Raw genomic sequence first — 14,774 nt, 5'->3', positions numbered from 1 at the left:
AATAAAGCAAAAAAAAAAATGTGTGTGCTGACAAAATCTCATCTCCTTTTCCTTAGTCTGTCCATGTGAATGTGCTGTGTGGAAGAGTAAAAGGGCCCAACTAAATGTGTTCCAGTGATTCCAATAGGTATTCCAAATTAATTGCTGCTTGTACATCTAACACTTGTTGTAGTGGGCTTCCAGAATCACTTTGTTAGGACTTTTCTTTTAGGAGTGGGAATGGGAGAAATAGAACAGATAAATGGGTTCTGTAGCAGAAAAATTTTTCCTAATTACACTTTGCATGCCCACATCGAAACCTTATACCTACTAATACCAAGGTGCCCCTACATAGTTTTAAGGCAGTAGATATAAGTAGTCTTTTGAGGTTAGGGTTTATTTTTTCCCCAATGATTCACATTCCTACAATTTAACTTTTTAAAAGACATGTGTCTGTAAAAGAGCGTTAACTGCTACCTTGTTAGTATTCTAATGCACCCCAAGTCTTGAAAACCTATCTGACCTTTGCTTCCATAGGGCATCTTGTATCCTTACTAAATGCACAAACACCAAAGAATATTAACTAGGAAATAAATTATAAAGAAGGCACAGTGAACTCTTGTCTGACCAGAGCAAGTACTTGTCATTGCCCTGTAATTTAAAAGAAACAGGAAATAAATTTTTCCAAATATAAAAACAAATACTTCAGTGTTGAGCTGGGTGCCTTAATGGTTTGAGATGTCGATATCTCAGGGTATGCCCAATGGGGTAGTTTTACCCTGTCAAGGAGAATCTAATGGTTTCTGAAGAGCAGACAGTTCAAGGTTTCAGAGTGAAAGGTAAAAATCACAACTACTTCTGTTGAGAAAAAAATGTTTCAAGAATAAAATACTGAATTAAAGCATGTTTCATTTCACATGACTTGACAATCCTAGGGGAAAGAAGCACTTCCATGGAAACAACCTTAAAGAAACCAAACTGTTTGAAGATTATAAGGGCAGACTGTATAATAGGTATATGACACCTGTTCGCTTGATCTAAACCTTTAAAGTGAACCAAAGATGGCTCTGTATACTTGATTATAATAGTCAACAGTAGTATACTTTGGTAAAGGTTACCCTTATTTTAGAAAAGGCAGTGGCTGAAAAGGCTCGTACTTAATGCGTCAGTAATGTGCATATTACAGACTTTAAATGTAAGTCTTATCACTTCCTTCTAAGGAACTTAAACATTCAAATGTACTCAATACACAATAAGCTGCTGAAGTAGCACTATTTTGGGCGGTAGAGGAAATTGGTGTACTGATTTAATTGATGACCACTGCGCCACGATTTATTCTAGAGGCCATTAAGTCCAATTTTAGCAGTCTTTCATACTTTTTCTATTTTCCTCATTAAGGTTCTCTGCATACCCAAAGTGTAGTATATATTGACTTAAGGGGGGTGCCATGACCCACCCTCATCTGCTAAAGATTTTTATCTAGGAATAGAAGGATTATTCAAACCCTATTTGATCCCTAGCTCTTTGCTGAAAAGTGCATAAACAGGAATCCTGATATATTATTAGACCTCGCATTATATAATCGAAGCAAAGGGAAACCAGCGATGGAGTAGAGGTACGTAGACTAAAAAGATGCTTGCAAATCAAATATGGTTCTAGGTATAGTAAAAAATTTCCCATTACCAAACATTGATAAATATAAATCATGAATCCAGAAAAAAAGTTAAATTTTAAATTCCCTGAGGTCCTTTATTGAGATCTAGAAAGTAGTATCAAAGGAAAACTGAGGGAGGGAGGGATAAGGGAAGGGAAAATGCTAAAGCACTAGAAAGGTTTTAACAAAGGTAAGGTAAGCCACAAAAAAAACTTGAAAACTAATGACCACAATTCTATTTTAATCAGCTATTTAGCTGGTATCTACTGCTATATCACCTAGTGTGAAATTTGGAATTAATGGACCAATGAAGAATGCTGTCCAGCTGGAGGCTTCAAATGGGCATGAAAGGTAGGTCTGTTTTAAATGAAGTGTATTTGGAACCAACTGGAGAGAGTAAAAATTTTGCAGTAATTGAGTATTTAGTAATTAATTGACTTTTGTGCCAGACACTTGATTTAACAGGCATAAATAAAAATTGAGGGGCAAAGAGATAATGGGCTTGCATGTAAACTGATCACAGTTGAGTTCCCGCAGTCCTGCTCTACCACTCAGTACAGACAGGATTCTTAAACTAAGTCTTCTTGAAAGACTAATTAGCCAAGTGTCTAAAACAGGTTAATCAAAGTAGGAGAATCTAAGTGAAGGAGGATACTCTGTAGAATTTTGTCAATAAGAGGTAGTGAAGGAGGGAAATGTTCTAAGTGATATGAAAGTTTAGCATACGCTTAGGGAATAGTGATAGTACTGTGCTTGAACAAAATGATGTAGGGATATAAAGTTGGGAGTATCAGACTATACTTCACGGAAGGTAAAATCCAAAGGCAACCAGTAGCAGTGTAGAGAAGGCCTGGAATACGTTCCAATCTAGAAATTCGTGAATATATTTTGTACTTGGCAATTCAGGAAGAAAATAAAAGTATTAAAGGGTTAGATACAGTCCAATCCAACCTAGTATGTGTGTTTCAACTTTCTTAACCCAGGTCTTCAGTTTCATGCAGTCTGCTGTGAGAATGAAGTATTGAAGACTTGGAAATTCTTGCCAGCAGAGGTTAATCACTAAGGGTAAGATGTCATCGGTATGCTAGAGGTAGAGAACATGAGCTCCTTAACTTCAGTGTCCAGTTTGACATCTCACCTACTAAACTGAAGATTGAAAGCAGAAATGGTATGACATTTTTAAAAAGGTCAGCGCCTCCCCCCACCTTGCAGTGTCATTGCTTAAATGGAATGACCCACATCATAGGATTAAAAAAAATTATTGGGTGGTTCAAAAGTGTAAGCTCTAACAGTTTGCCTAAGGGAGCAGAGATATCCTTGCTTAAGTCATTAGATAATTACCTTCCTTCCCTAATGAAAATTGCACTTTTGGGTATTGCAGATGAATCAATAAAATTTTTGAAATAAGTGGTAGGTACAGTATTTCATACATCACACAGCCAGTGTACCCTCTTGACAATCAGGAGGTGGGCCAAGGAGGAAAAAGGCTATTTCTGAAAATGAACTGGACTGGGGTAAGCCCCAGTTGGGGGAAAAAAAAAGTCCACAGAACAAAATGACGTTCCCTTGCTGTTTAATTGTGCCAGTCACGAGGATCCAATAAGCTGGTTATACTGTAATTAATGGTTATGACCAATAATTGGCCTAACCTATCCATTGGTGTTTTGAATGCAAACATGCTTAAGATATTGGAGATTGGGAAAATATCAAGTAGTGAATTTTTTAAAAGTGACTATTGCAAAACAGTTTTTGTAATTAGGTAACTTGTATTCATTTATTGTCTCCCAAACATTGCTTCAGGGGAGTCACTCCCAGCTGTGTGGATCTCAGCCCCAGTTCTGGGGACCTACAGGGCTTCACATGGCCCTGTACAGGGACCATGCAGTGCCAAGGCTCCTTGCATACCAGGCGCTTTGAGTCCTTTATTATCTCCTGAGTATTCGCTCATTTGAAAATTTCAGTTGGAAGCTACTTTACCTGGGATGGCATCAATTTCTATTTTTTATGGCCACTTCATGCTATGGTAGCAATAAATAGACGTGCAATAAGCTCAAGTTACATGGAAAGCAAGTTTAATTTATAGTCTATTTGCTTTATTGAGAACTTTATTATGGCACAAAAGTTCTGTATTGTTGTTTGCAAGCTCTTCATGATGATGAACTTGAATGAATTGTATATGGGTTTTCTTGCTTAGCTGCTGCTGTTTTTGTCAGTTGGTTTTCTTTCGGGATCAAGGTGGGTACTCTCATATAAAATCTTCTTTTTAATTCCTTCTCTGGCAATTCTTTCCTGAATTTTTTGCTTTCCATAATTATACCTACAGTGGAACCTTAGAAAAAAGATCACATACTATTAGAAATTTCTATAGGTGCAGATTTGGGACAGCTTTCAGATGACTACCCCGACACTGAAGATTTGGAATGTTTCGGTGGTAACTTTGGAAAGATTATAGGGATCTCAACAAAAATCATTTGTAAGAATCTACACTTAAAGAAGATGGGAATCTCTTAATGAGCTTGCTCTGAAGACCATACATGTGCTTTGGAATTAGATTACCAGTTATTTAAAAATCTTTAATACTTAGAACACTTACCAGCATCCTAAAGTAACCAAGATAAATCCTCCTAATCCAATATCACATGATCTTTTAATTCTACCTGTCAAAGAAAGCATAACCACTAATTATATATTCATTCATATAAAAAAATGTTCATGCAGAAAATCTTTGTTAAAAGAAAAATAATACTCACTAGTTAACAAAAAGTGTCCAAGGCCAGTCACAACAGATCCAAGTGAACCATATAATAATGAATCCCGTGCACAGGGCGTGTTTTCAACGTCTAAAATTCCTAGTAGCTTAAAGGGCTAGGATTTAAAAATAATCTCTGTTCAACAAGAAAATACTGATAGATAAAAGATTAAATTAGATCATGTACTATGCTACCTACAACCATAAGTCAGTTGATCTTGTTTTGGCGTGTATCAGAATCTTTTAGGTAATTAAGTCTTAATAGTAAGCTTATAGGTGAATTTAATTATGTTGTTAAGATGCCAAAATTTGTTAACAGAACTACAGAATTTGAAAAGTGAGTGGGAGAATAAATTGTCTAATGACCATGTTTATTTAACAATTTTTCATGTGAATGTGGACAGTATATTCTGGTCTGTTTTCTTTCATATTATGAAATTATTTAAATTACACATCAACATGATGAAAAAAACTTGAAATCTAGAGCTGGAGTTCAGTCTCAGCTCTGCCACTTACACAAACAGCATACGTTCTAGATCTATAATGAAAGGGTTGAGGCATACCACTAAAGTTCCTTTAAGTCTTTGGATTTAGTAACTTGTTTTCCTTGGTTAAAATGAAAACACTTATTAGTGCCTTAATTGTGTGTGTATGAATGCTCCTCTTAACTGTACTCCATGGGTTTGGAAGCACACTTGATTGTAACGGTCTGGGGAGGTGGCCCAAAGGGCTGAAGGAGTACACACTTTGTTGGATGAGAAGCTCTAGTCCTTCAGTGTTCTGTTGAATCACATCCCCAGCCCTGTGTTTTAAAATAATTTATAAGTGACCTAATTAGTATACAAATTAGGATTGGGAAGAATTTTAAAGGATGAAGGGATGAAGTAAGGGAATGAGGGTTAAAGATGAAGATGGTTAGCTGGTGTGATAATTCCAGTTTCAGTCCCCAGCATCCCATTATGATCTTTTGGACTCAAAAAGATAAAAGATGGACACAAATGGATGGGGAGAGGGGAGTGGCATGGCACTTTTCCTACTGCTTTGGCTGAAATAATTTGTTTCAATAAAGCACAAGTTATATCTTTACTAGCCTTTTGCCCTTTCTTTGTTTCCCTACACCAAGATTGCTTCCTGAACACAGCAGAACTTTTAAAGTTATTTTAGTACAGATTTTAATATAAGGATACTGGGGAACTAAAGATGGCATTCACACTTGGACATTACTCCTCAAAATGGGGCATCTTTAGATAGCTTACCCAGACAGGACCTTGCAGACCTTTCTTGTGTCATTACACAGTACCATAAGTATTTTGTATAAAATATTTGCCAATCTAAATGCTTATATCTGGGTGGGGAGCATGCAGTGCTGGGTCCCAAGGGTATGTGGACATAATTATGCACATACTCAACCAGGCACACAGCAGTCCTTCCTCAACCTTACCTGCTTATAGGGGGCTCATGATTTAACTGCAAAAAATTGTGTAGCATGGAGCAGTACTAGGTATGCGCCCCGCCTGACTTGGTGCTGCATTTATCCCATGTGCTGGGGATACTGGGTATCAAACTACTCACCTGCCTTACATATCTCATCACAGAATCACACCCCTAGACTTTTAAAAATATATATTTTTTTACATCAAAACTACAGAAATGGTATGTCCTGCCTTAACTCATACTGTAAGGGAAATATTTAGCATAACTTGGAAATGGTTTGGGAGTAGTTTCACACTTTCCCACCCCCCACTGCGGTCTGCTTTTTCGTGTCACTTGTGGCAGTGCTCAGAGACACCCCTGGTGGGTTTAGGGGGACCACACAGCATGTGGGGACCAAGGCAAATGCCCTACTCACTGTACTGTCGGCTCCTCTGTCCCCCACATCTTTAAAAAAAAAAAATCAAGTACTGGGGCTGGAGTAATAGCACAGCGGGCAAGGCGTTTGCCTTACACTGATCCAGGTTTGATTCCCAGCATCCCATAAGGTCCCCTGAGCACCACAGGAGTGATTCCTGATTATATGAGGCAGGAGTAACCCCTGTGCATCGCCAGGTATGACCCTCCCCTTTCCCCAAAAAAAGAAGTGCTAAGGACCATGAGGTACTAGAGTTCAAACGGGCCAGCTGCAAGCAAAACATGCTATCATCTCTACATTCTCACATCTATGCATAGAGAGCAGTGAGAGGGAATTTGCCTTGCCTGTAGCTGACACAAGTTTTGATTCTGGGCACCACATAAGGTTCCCTAAACACAGCATAAGCTTGAGCACTGTTGGCTGTGGCCAAAAAATAAATTTCTCAAGCACAGGCCATTGAAATGTACAGTGGCTAATGTACTTATCCAGGTTTTATCCCTGACAAGATATAATGCACTACTGCATATGGTGCATTGAACAGAATCAGGAGTATAACCCTAAGCGTCACCAAGTGTCAACCCCCAGAACAAATCACAACCTCATTTTTGTTTGGGGTCACACTTGGCTCTGCTCAGGGATCATTTCTGGCAGGCTCAGGAACCCACACGGGTGCCCAGGATTGAACTCGTGTACATCCAAGGCAAGCACCCTACCTGCTGTACTATCTGGCCCTTATAACCTCATCTTTAAAAGGTTTTCATGATGCTGGAGTACAGTGGGTAGGGCATTTGTCTTGAATGCAGCCAGGGTTTGATCCCCATGGGCATCCCATATAGTCCCTTGAGCACTGCCAGGAGTAATCCCTCAGTATCGTGGAAAGTAAATAAAGGGTTTGTATGAAGGCTAGAATTTTGCAAGGACCCTTGTCGCCCCCAAAACTTGTCATTTTCAGATTCTTACGTTTTTCCAAAGTTTGCCAGGGAGTGCTGGCATATTGTGTAGTGGCAATCCTGAATCCACTAGTTTTTTGGGAGGTGAGGGGGAATACTCAGCAGTGTTCAGGGGTTACTCTTTGACTTTGCATTCAGGGATGAGTGCCTGGTGGTGCTTGGGAACTGTATAGAATGCTGGAGATCAAACCCAGGTCACCTGTGTGCAGAGCAAGCCCCCTACCTGCTGAACTGTCTCTTCAGTCCATGGTCTCAGTTATTTTAACAGCAGTGTGTAAACTGCTGTTACACACTGAGGAACGAATCTGTATGACTTGCGCTATCTGCAGATAATTTAGAACTGAACCAACAGCAAGGTACGCTTGTAATAGAACAAAGTCAATATATCATCGTATTTCAGCAATTTGTACCAACACTGAAGATGTATTTAAGGTTGGAGCATATGCTTTGCATGCAGGAATCTTGGGTTCATTCCCAAGCAATGCTGGGAGCATACCACCTTCCTCCATTCCCCCTACTTGTGTAGTAGTTGTCCCTGAGGACCACTAGGTGTGATCCAATAACACCAAGCAGCTGATAGGGTTTTTACGGTTCTTGTATTTGTGTTCAAGTGGGCTGAAGATGGTGTGAATGAAGTGTTTGGGGTGGAACTCGGGTGCCACCTCTTTATGGGTTTTCTCCCCTTCTCCCCCTTTTTTTGGTTCACAAACGGCGCTGTTCAAGGAACAAGACATGGTACCTAGAAATGAACCTGGGTCACTTGCATGCAAGGCAAGTTTGACAGGCCACAATTTCTCTTTCACGGGTATTCCTGGCGTCCCAGTAATTTATAAAAGCAGGCATATGAAATACTGTAAGAACTTGCCTTCACCATAATCCATGTTTTTTTTTTTTTGGTTTTTTTTTTTTTTTTTTTTTTTTGCTTTTTGGGTCACACCCAGCGACGCTCAGGGGTTACTCCTGGCTCTGCACTCAGGAATTACTCCTGGCGGTGCTCGGGGGACCATATGGGATGCCGGGGATCGAACCCGGGTCGGCCGCATGCAAGGCAAACGCCCTACCCGCTGTGCTATCGCTCCGGCCCCATAATCCATGTTTTCTAGAAAGTACACTTAACTATATGATTCTCAATAGAACTTCATAAAGGTTGTAAATCATAGTCCCCTTGAAAAGAAATCTATAGTAAGCAAGGATATTAACTTCTTTTAAAATATTATTTAAGGGGCTGGAGCAATAGCACAGCGGGTAGGGCGTTTGCCTTGCACGCGGCCGGCCCAGGTTCGATTCCCAGCATCCCATATGGTCCCCTGAGCACCGCCAGGGGTAATTCCTGAGTGCAGAGCCAGGAGCAACCCCTGTGCATCGCCGGGTGTGACCCAAAAAGCAAAAAAAAAAAAAAAAAAAAAAAAAAAATTTAACTTAGGGGTGCTACAACTCTGCGATACTCGGGGGTTATTCCAGACTGCACTGCATTCCTGGCGATGCTGGGGATAATGGGATTGAACTCAGGTTGGCTTTACCCTGATCTACTATGTACTATTGCCAGCCCCGCACCATGTAAAACTTCCTAAAGCAAGACAAAGTTTAACTTTGCCATTAACAAATCCCCTGAAACTAAGCAAACTTAACTTCTTGAAAATTATTATTTCTTAAGCTGGGTTTAGGAAAGCTGCTTTATTTCTTTGATGGAATTCAGTTTAAACTTCTTTTGGAACCAGAATTCCAACTTTATAACTTACAGGAAATAGATCAAATGAGGGACCCCTAATTTCCTGTCTTTCCAGTGTACACCATTGCACATATTCTGGTTGCAGTGCACAAACTGGCCTGCCCTCTCTCTAATGCAATTTGTGCAGATGACTCTTGACTCGACGGATTCTCCTGTTACTCCCCTTTCCACTTGTTTTATTGGCTTTTCCTCCCTACAAAATACACAAAAACTCATTTTGTTGGTGGGGGTGGATGCTAAGGCCACAATCCACTGGTATTGGGGAAGTAGCACAAAGAACTGGAGCACATGTTCTGCATGCTGGAGGTCCAGATTCAATCCCTAGCACTTTAGCTAGCACTGCCAGAAGTGATCCCTATGGGGCTGGAGAAATAGCACAGCGGGTAGGGCGTTTGCCTTGCACGCGGCCGACTCAGGTTCGATTGCCAGCATCCCATATGGTCCCTGAGCACTGCCAGGGGTAATTCCTGAGTGCAGAGCCAGGAGCAACCCCTGTGCATCGCCGCCAGGTGTGACACAAAAAGCAGAAGTGATCCCTAAACATCACTAGGAGTCATCAAGTAGTTTCCTAGCATCACTAGGTTCCCAAATCATGGGTCAAAGAGAGAATACAGTGGGTAGGGTGTCTGCCTTGCATGTGACCAACCAGGGTTCAATCCCTGCATCCCCTATGGTCCCCCAAGCACTGTCAAGAGAATCCCTGAGCATTGCCACGTGAGGCCCCAAAACTGGAAAATGAAAAAAAGAAATTCATTACCACTCAGCCAGTTTTCAGATAAATTTTGGACTCTTAATTCTTTTCTTTCCTTCATCAAGCTGATGTCCAATGTATCAGCAAGTCTGGAAGGATCTACCTTTAGAAGCACATGCTGAAGTAAACCATTTCTCATCTTCCTGCCAAGCTACACATTGCTCTTTATCTTTTTATTAAAATTCTTGATTCTACTCGGTGATCATTTTTTAGGGGGGGGGGTGGGCACACCCTCTGGTGCTCAGGGCTTACTCCAGGCTCTGCACTCAAGGATCACTTCTGGTGAATTCATGGAACCATATGGGGTGCCAGGGATCAATCCTGGACTGGCTGCATATAAGGTAAGCATCCTACCTATTGTACTGTGCCTCCAGTCCCAAGTTTCATTTTCTTAAAACCTCTTGGTTTTCAGTTATGCCGGAGCCTTCTCTACTTTAGATTGCCTTTCCCCTGATCTTAGGTTAGGGACACTGGCTATTCTCTGGCAAGCTTGGACGCACCTATTACTTTCTGATTTTTTTTTTTTTATGTCTGGGTCAGAAAATGAAGTTTTGCTTCTAGTATCCCTTAGCAGTGTTGGGTTACTCTTAACTCTCCCTCATACGGATGCTGGGGATGAACACGCCAATTGGTTAGCCCAATGCAAGACAAACATCTTACCCACTGTACTATCACTTTGGCCCCAGTGCTGGGGACTGAACCTGGGCCCCTTGCATGCAAAGCATGGACTCAGCCTTTTGAACTATCTCTCCACTCCAGAAAATGAAATTCATTCTGTTCTTGATTTATTCACCCAGTAAAATGGGGTGTTGGGTGTCTATAAGGATGGCAGTTTTGCCTGTATAGTATTATTCTATTGAGAGAACTAGGTAGTGTCTATTTAGTACAGAATATTGGTTTTGAATGGTGACTTGAGAATTTTTACCTACATGCATTCCTTTTTTTAATTTTATTTTGCTTTTTGAGTCATACCCGGCGATGCACATGGGCCACTCTGACTCATGCGTTCAGGAATTACTCCTGGCAGTGCTCGGGGGCCCGTATGGGATGCTGGGAATCGAACCCGGGTAGGCCGTGTGCAAGGCAAACGCCCTATCTGCTGTGCTATCGCTCCAGCCCTCCTATGTGCATTCTTGGAAGCCACACAAATTTCATTTTGTACCTCTAGTTTCTAAAATGACAAGCGAGTCTTCTAAAGCTAGTTCTGTCAGAAATGTTAGCTTGAAAATTCCCTTCTTTAGGTTTGTTATTCTAACAACCAAATAGCCCCATTTCCTAGACTGTAGTGGTACTATCACTGGAAAAAAACGGGGAAGAAGTTGTTAAAAGCACATCCATGGAGCAATATTACAGCGGGTAGGGCGTTTGCCTTGCACACGGCCAACCCAGGTTCGATTCCCAGCATCCCATATGGTCCTCTGAGCACCACCAGGGGTGATTCCTGAGTGCAGAGCCAGGAGTAACCCCTCTGCATTGCCAGGTGTGACCCAAAAAGCAAACACACAAAAAAAGCACATCCAGTAATGTTCAGGGTATTTAAACTTTGCCCCACATATCTGGCAGTGATCAGTTAATTTATCCTTAAGTTTTATTGACGCGGGTATTCTATAACCAACTAATTTAGACATATTTAGTTTTACAAATTGAATTATTTCTAAATTCTCAACAGATTAAACTAACCTAAAGATCTCTTACAGGTCAAGTTTTATCTCCAAAGGTGGTCACAAAAGGGTGCTCGAACGAAGTTGAGTCTAGAATTTGGTGAAGTTAAGTTTGCAAATTTCAAACAACTGCAAGTTTTTGTTTCCCTAAGCACATTCCAAACACACTGAAAAAAAGAAAAGCTGCCAGTAGTGGACAAATCGAAAAATTATGGAAGCTTATCCAACATTTGTTTATAATAACTATTTGGTAATCTATCTTGGCCAGATTTAGATGGAAAAGCCCCCAGAAAAACATCCAAGTAGAGACTGAATTAGGAATATTCTGACACACGGGGTTTTCAGTCAATAATGTACATGACTGATCCAAGCAAAAATAATTTTCCTTGAGCATCACTGCACTGCAGTTGTAATGGATTCCCTGCTATTAAGGAGCCCTAGAGGAAGATGGTAAAACTCCACTTTAGGTTAAAGGCACTACATGTATAGTTCTGTTCAACGTGTAAGGGCGATCAGGACAAAAACACTGGCCTGCTTATGTGAGTCAGACAACACTCCAGGTTAAAGTAGAAATAATTTAGTATCTGAAAAGTGAAGTGTGGAAGTCAGGTTGAACAGTTACGGTCTAGGGGAAGGGGTTTACATTCTGGCGGTTCTCGGGGGACCATGTGGGATGCTAGGAATCAAACCCGGGTAGGCTGCGTGCAAGGCAAATGCCCTATCCGCTATGCTATCGCTCCAGTCCCAAACAGGAAGTTTTCTTGCAATTCAATAGGCTGTAATAACTGGATCTCCTTTTATTTTGTTGTTGTTTTTAACAACGAGGCATTCCCCGTCCGTATGTACTGCCTGTGATCAGACCCGGGTGGAGTGCGTGCAAGGCCAGCACCTTACCCACTGTCTTATCACTTGGGCCCCAACAACTGGATTTTAAGTCAGGTCAGGGTGTGAAATGATCCAGCTCATAGGTCAGCAGACAGTTGAACATAGATCTGAGGCAGAAATGGAGGGTGGAGAAAGCTACTGGCAATACTGCACACTCCACTTGGTGGAGAGAAAGTAAGGCCATAGAAAATATTCATTCCTAAGGCTCCGAAAAGTCACCTGAATATAAATAAATTTTCACTGGAATCAAGTCAGTATTAAGGTGCATTTACTGATTCCTCCGTTAGGTGCTATGAGGCATTCAACACTGACGGAAAGCACCTATCCTCGGGGGCTTTTAACATACTAGCAAATTACCGTGCAAGTTCCGGGTCAGCAAAGCACTTGTTCGTGCTGAAGGAGGCAGTATTGGCAACTGTTCGGGAAGGGTAAGTCGTGAGAAAGGGCCAGTTTTTAATTTCACGTTCTGCCGTGGCAATTTAGTTTGAAATAGCAAGGATCTGGAGTGAAAGAGGGCTGTTTCGAGTGCACTGATGGCAGGAAAGCCAAAAGCTGCTCCGTACGTCCGGCCGAGGGTCTCCCTGCTCCAGAGGCCGTGGCCTCTCATGCCTCCGCCCGCGTCCCACGCTACGCCGCGCCCCCGCCCGCCGCTCACGCGCCCGCCGCGGCTCGGGTTACCTTTCCCTTCCCGGGTTCGCCCGGCTCCTGCGCGGCGGCCATGGGCACGAGTCGGCGCCCGCAGCCCCGAGCCGCCCCGACCGGAAGTCCGCACTAGCCCCGCCCCGCGCGCCGGCCGCCATTTTAGGGACGGCTCTAACTCGGCACTGGCCGCGCTGGGCCGGGCCCGTAGCCTGACGGAGGGCGGCTTTGTTCCCCGGAACGGTCTCCGACTCTCCCTGAAGGTCTCCCCAACCTCGGCGGGTCGGGAGCAACGAAGGGACAGAACTAGCGAAACCCCCTCCGCCGGCCGCATAGGCGACGGGGCGGGGCCGAAAGGCGGCGGGACCCCCGAGACCGCGCCTCGCCGCGTTCCTGCCCCCTCCTTCCGCCCAACCGCCATTTCCAACCGCCGTCCGCGTGCCCGCGTGCTCGCGTGCACGGGCGTCGGGTGCGCGCCGCCGCCGCTTTGTCCTGCGCGCGGGCCCCGCGGCCCGGCCCTGCCCCCTCCCCCACCCCCGACCTAGGCCGACTGAGCCGGAAGTGGGCCGGCACCAGCTCGTGGCCCGCGTCCCCTACGTGTCCTTTGTCCTTCCGGCTCCAAGGCGAGCCCGGGGTGCCACCAGCGGCCCCACCCCCCGTCCCTGGCTGCCGCGTGTCCCCGAGCGCCAGCTCTCTGCAAAGAGCCGCGCGCCTCCCTCGGTACTGAGTAACTTGAAAGACAGCCCCGCTGCTTCTAGAGGAGACGGGAGACAAAATGGAGGGCAGGCGCCGCGGGCGAGCGCGCGTCACGACGTGCGTGTCCTCCCGGGCCGGGCGGGGCGCGCGACCTGGGGGTGTCGCTCGTGAAGGGCGGCGCGGGCCAGGTTTCTGAGGAGCTGGTTCCAGCCCGCCCTGGGACGCGGCCCTCCCTGGCGCCCTCGCTCTCGGCGGCGCTCGCGCTTTCGAGCGTGGCCTTGTGCAAAGTCACGCCGCGTCCTGGCGGCCCGGCGTGAGCCGAGAGGATTTTTCTAGTCCTCTGTATTCGGGACGCCGTAGCGTTCCGTGCCCTGACGTCTCTCACGAATCTTTAATACCTTCCGGCACTCTCAATAAAAGACACCGTCTATGACACCGGGCGCGTGACTTTTTTTTTTTTTTCAGTGAGTCACTTTGGGAGAAACAGGACAGTTCCCAACTGCCTATTGCAGTTACCAACATTAATACCAAAAGAACGGCCCCACCCGTGACGATCGTCTCCTATTAGGGTGGGGTTCACGGGGGTGCAAATAGCTTGGAACTTTCCGGTCTGGAAGGTAATGGGAATATTCCAGGAGAAATAGGCTTTTGAGGTAAGCCTTCGTTACGTGGTGAAAGAGAACTGGACCTCTCTAAACTCCATGAGGATGTCTTAACTTATTTTTCACGTGTGACTTGGAAACTTGATAGGATTAAAAAACAACAACACCTTATTTGGGATTCATGGCATTTGTCTTTAAAAAGTAGGTTCATGTGTGTGATTTCTCTCTGCTGAGAAATTTGAGTTTCAGAATTTAGAGTGAAAGATACTATCTCTTCCTCCCCTCTCTCCAGCCCCTCTCTCAATACTGCAGTTTGGAGTCTCTTTTCCGTAAACTTACACCTTTTCTTCATTAAATTGCTACTGGACTGTAAGTGAAAAATCTTTATGCCATCCCAATGCCTGTCCATAGCTCTATGTATAGAATATATAGCCAGCGGCCGCCCCGTGTGAGTAATTTGCATTCGTCTGCTTTTTGTTGTTGTTGTTGGGCTTTTGGCCTGACTAATACATGCCAGGGACACACACAACCTAAGAGCCTCAGAGTTCATTTTGTAAACATTTAATAGAATTATTGGGATTTTTAAAAAATACGGTACCCATAGGTTTACTCATTCATTTTAATGGCTGC

General features: G+C 43.7%; 1 protein-coding gene across 5 annotated transcripts; it reads right to left on the bottom strand.

The window, feature by feature from the left end:
• Positions 1-3,165: 3,165 nt before the first annotated feature.
• Positions 3,166-13,283, bottom strand: LOC101548651 (cytochrome c oxidase assembly protein COX20, mitochondrial). Of its 5 annotated transcripts, none has more exons than XM_004605530.2 (4): positions 12,886-13,283; positions 4,384-4,498; positions 4,227-4,290; positions 3,166-3,962 (listed from the first exon to the last, which is right to left on the bottom strand). In XM_004605530.2, exons 1-4 carry the CDS (start codon positions 12,925-12,927, stop codon positions 3,824-3,826), a joined length of 360 nt encoding a protein of 119 aa, XP_004605587.1. In that variant the 5' UTR covers positions 12,928-13,283; the 3' UTR covers positions 3,166-3,823. The 5 variants fall into 5 exon arrangements, 3 of the variants coding, with proteins under 3 accessions (XP_004605587.1, XP_055003374.1, XP_055003375.1); XM_055147399.1 differs by lacking the exon at positions 12,886-13,283 and adding an exon at positions 10,591-11,075; XM_055147400.1 differs by lacking the exon at positions 12,886-13,283 and adding an exon at positions 7,192-8,056.
• Positions 13,284-14,774: the final 1,491 nt, after the last annotated feature.

This window comes from Sorex araneus, chromosome 9 (assembly GCF_027595985.1).
Source record: "Sorex araneus isolate mSorAra2 chromosome 9, mSorAra2.pri, whole genome shotgun sequence".
Classification (NCBI taxonomy): Eukaryota; Metazoa; Chordata; class Mammalia; order Eulipotyphla; family Soricidae; genus Sorex; species Sorex araneus.
Note: the sequence above shows the minus strand (reverse complement) of the source record. Positions and strands in the feature narration are given on the sequence as shown.

Bases quoted from the DNA above. Each gene is read 5' to 3' on its own strand.
- LOC101548651 (XM_055147399.1), bottom strand. From the start codon at position 10,647: ATGTGCATCGCCGGGTATGACTCAAAAAGCAAAATAAAATTAAAAAAA. The intron at 4,291-4,383 runs GTGAGTATTATT...TTTCTTTGACAG, and splicing joins TGGACACTTTTTGTTAACTA to GTAGAATTAAAAGATCATGT. The intron at 3,963-4,226 runs GTAAGTGTTCTA...CTTTTTTCTAAG, and splicing joins TTGGTTACTTTAGGATGCTG to GTTCCACTGTAGGTATAATT.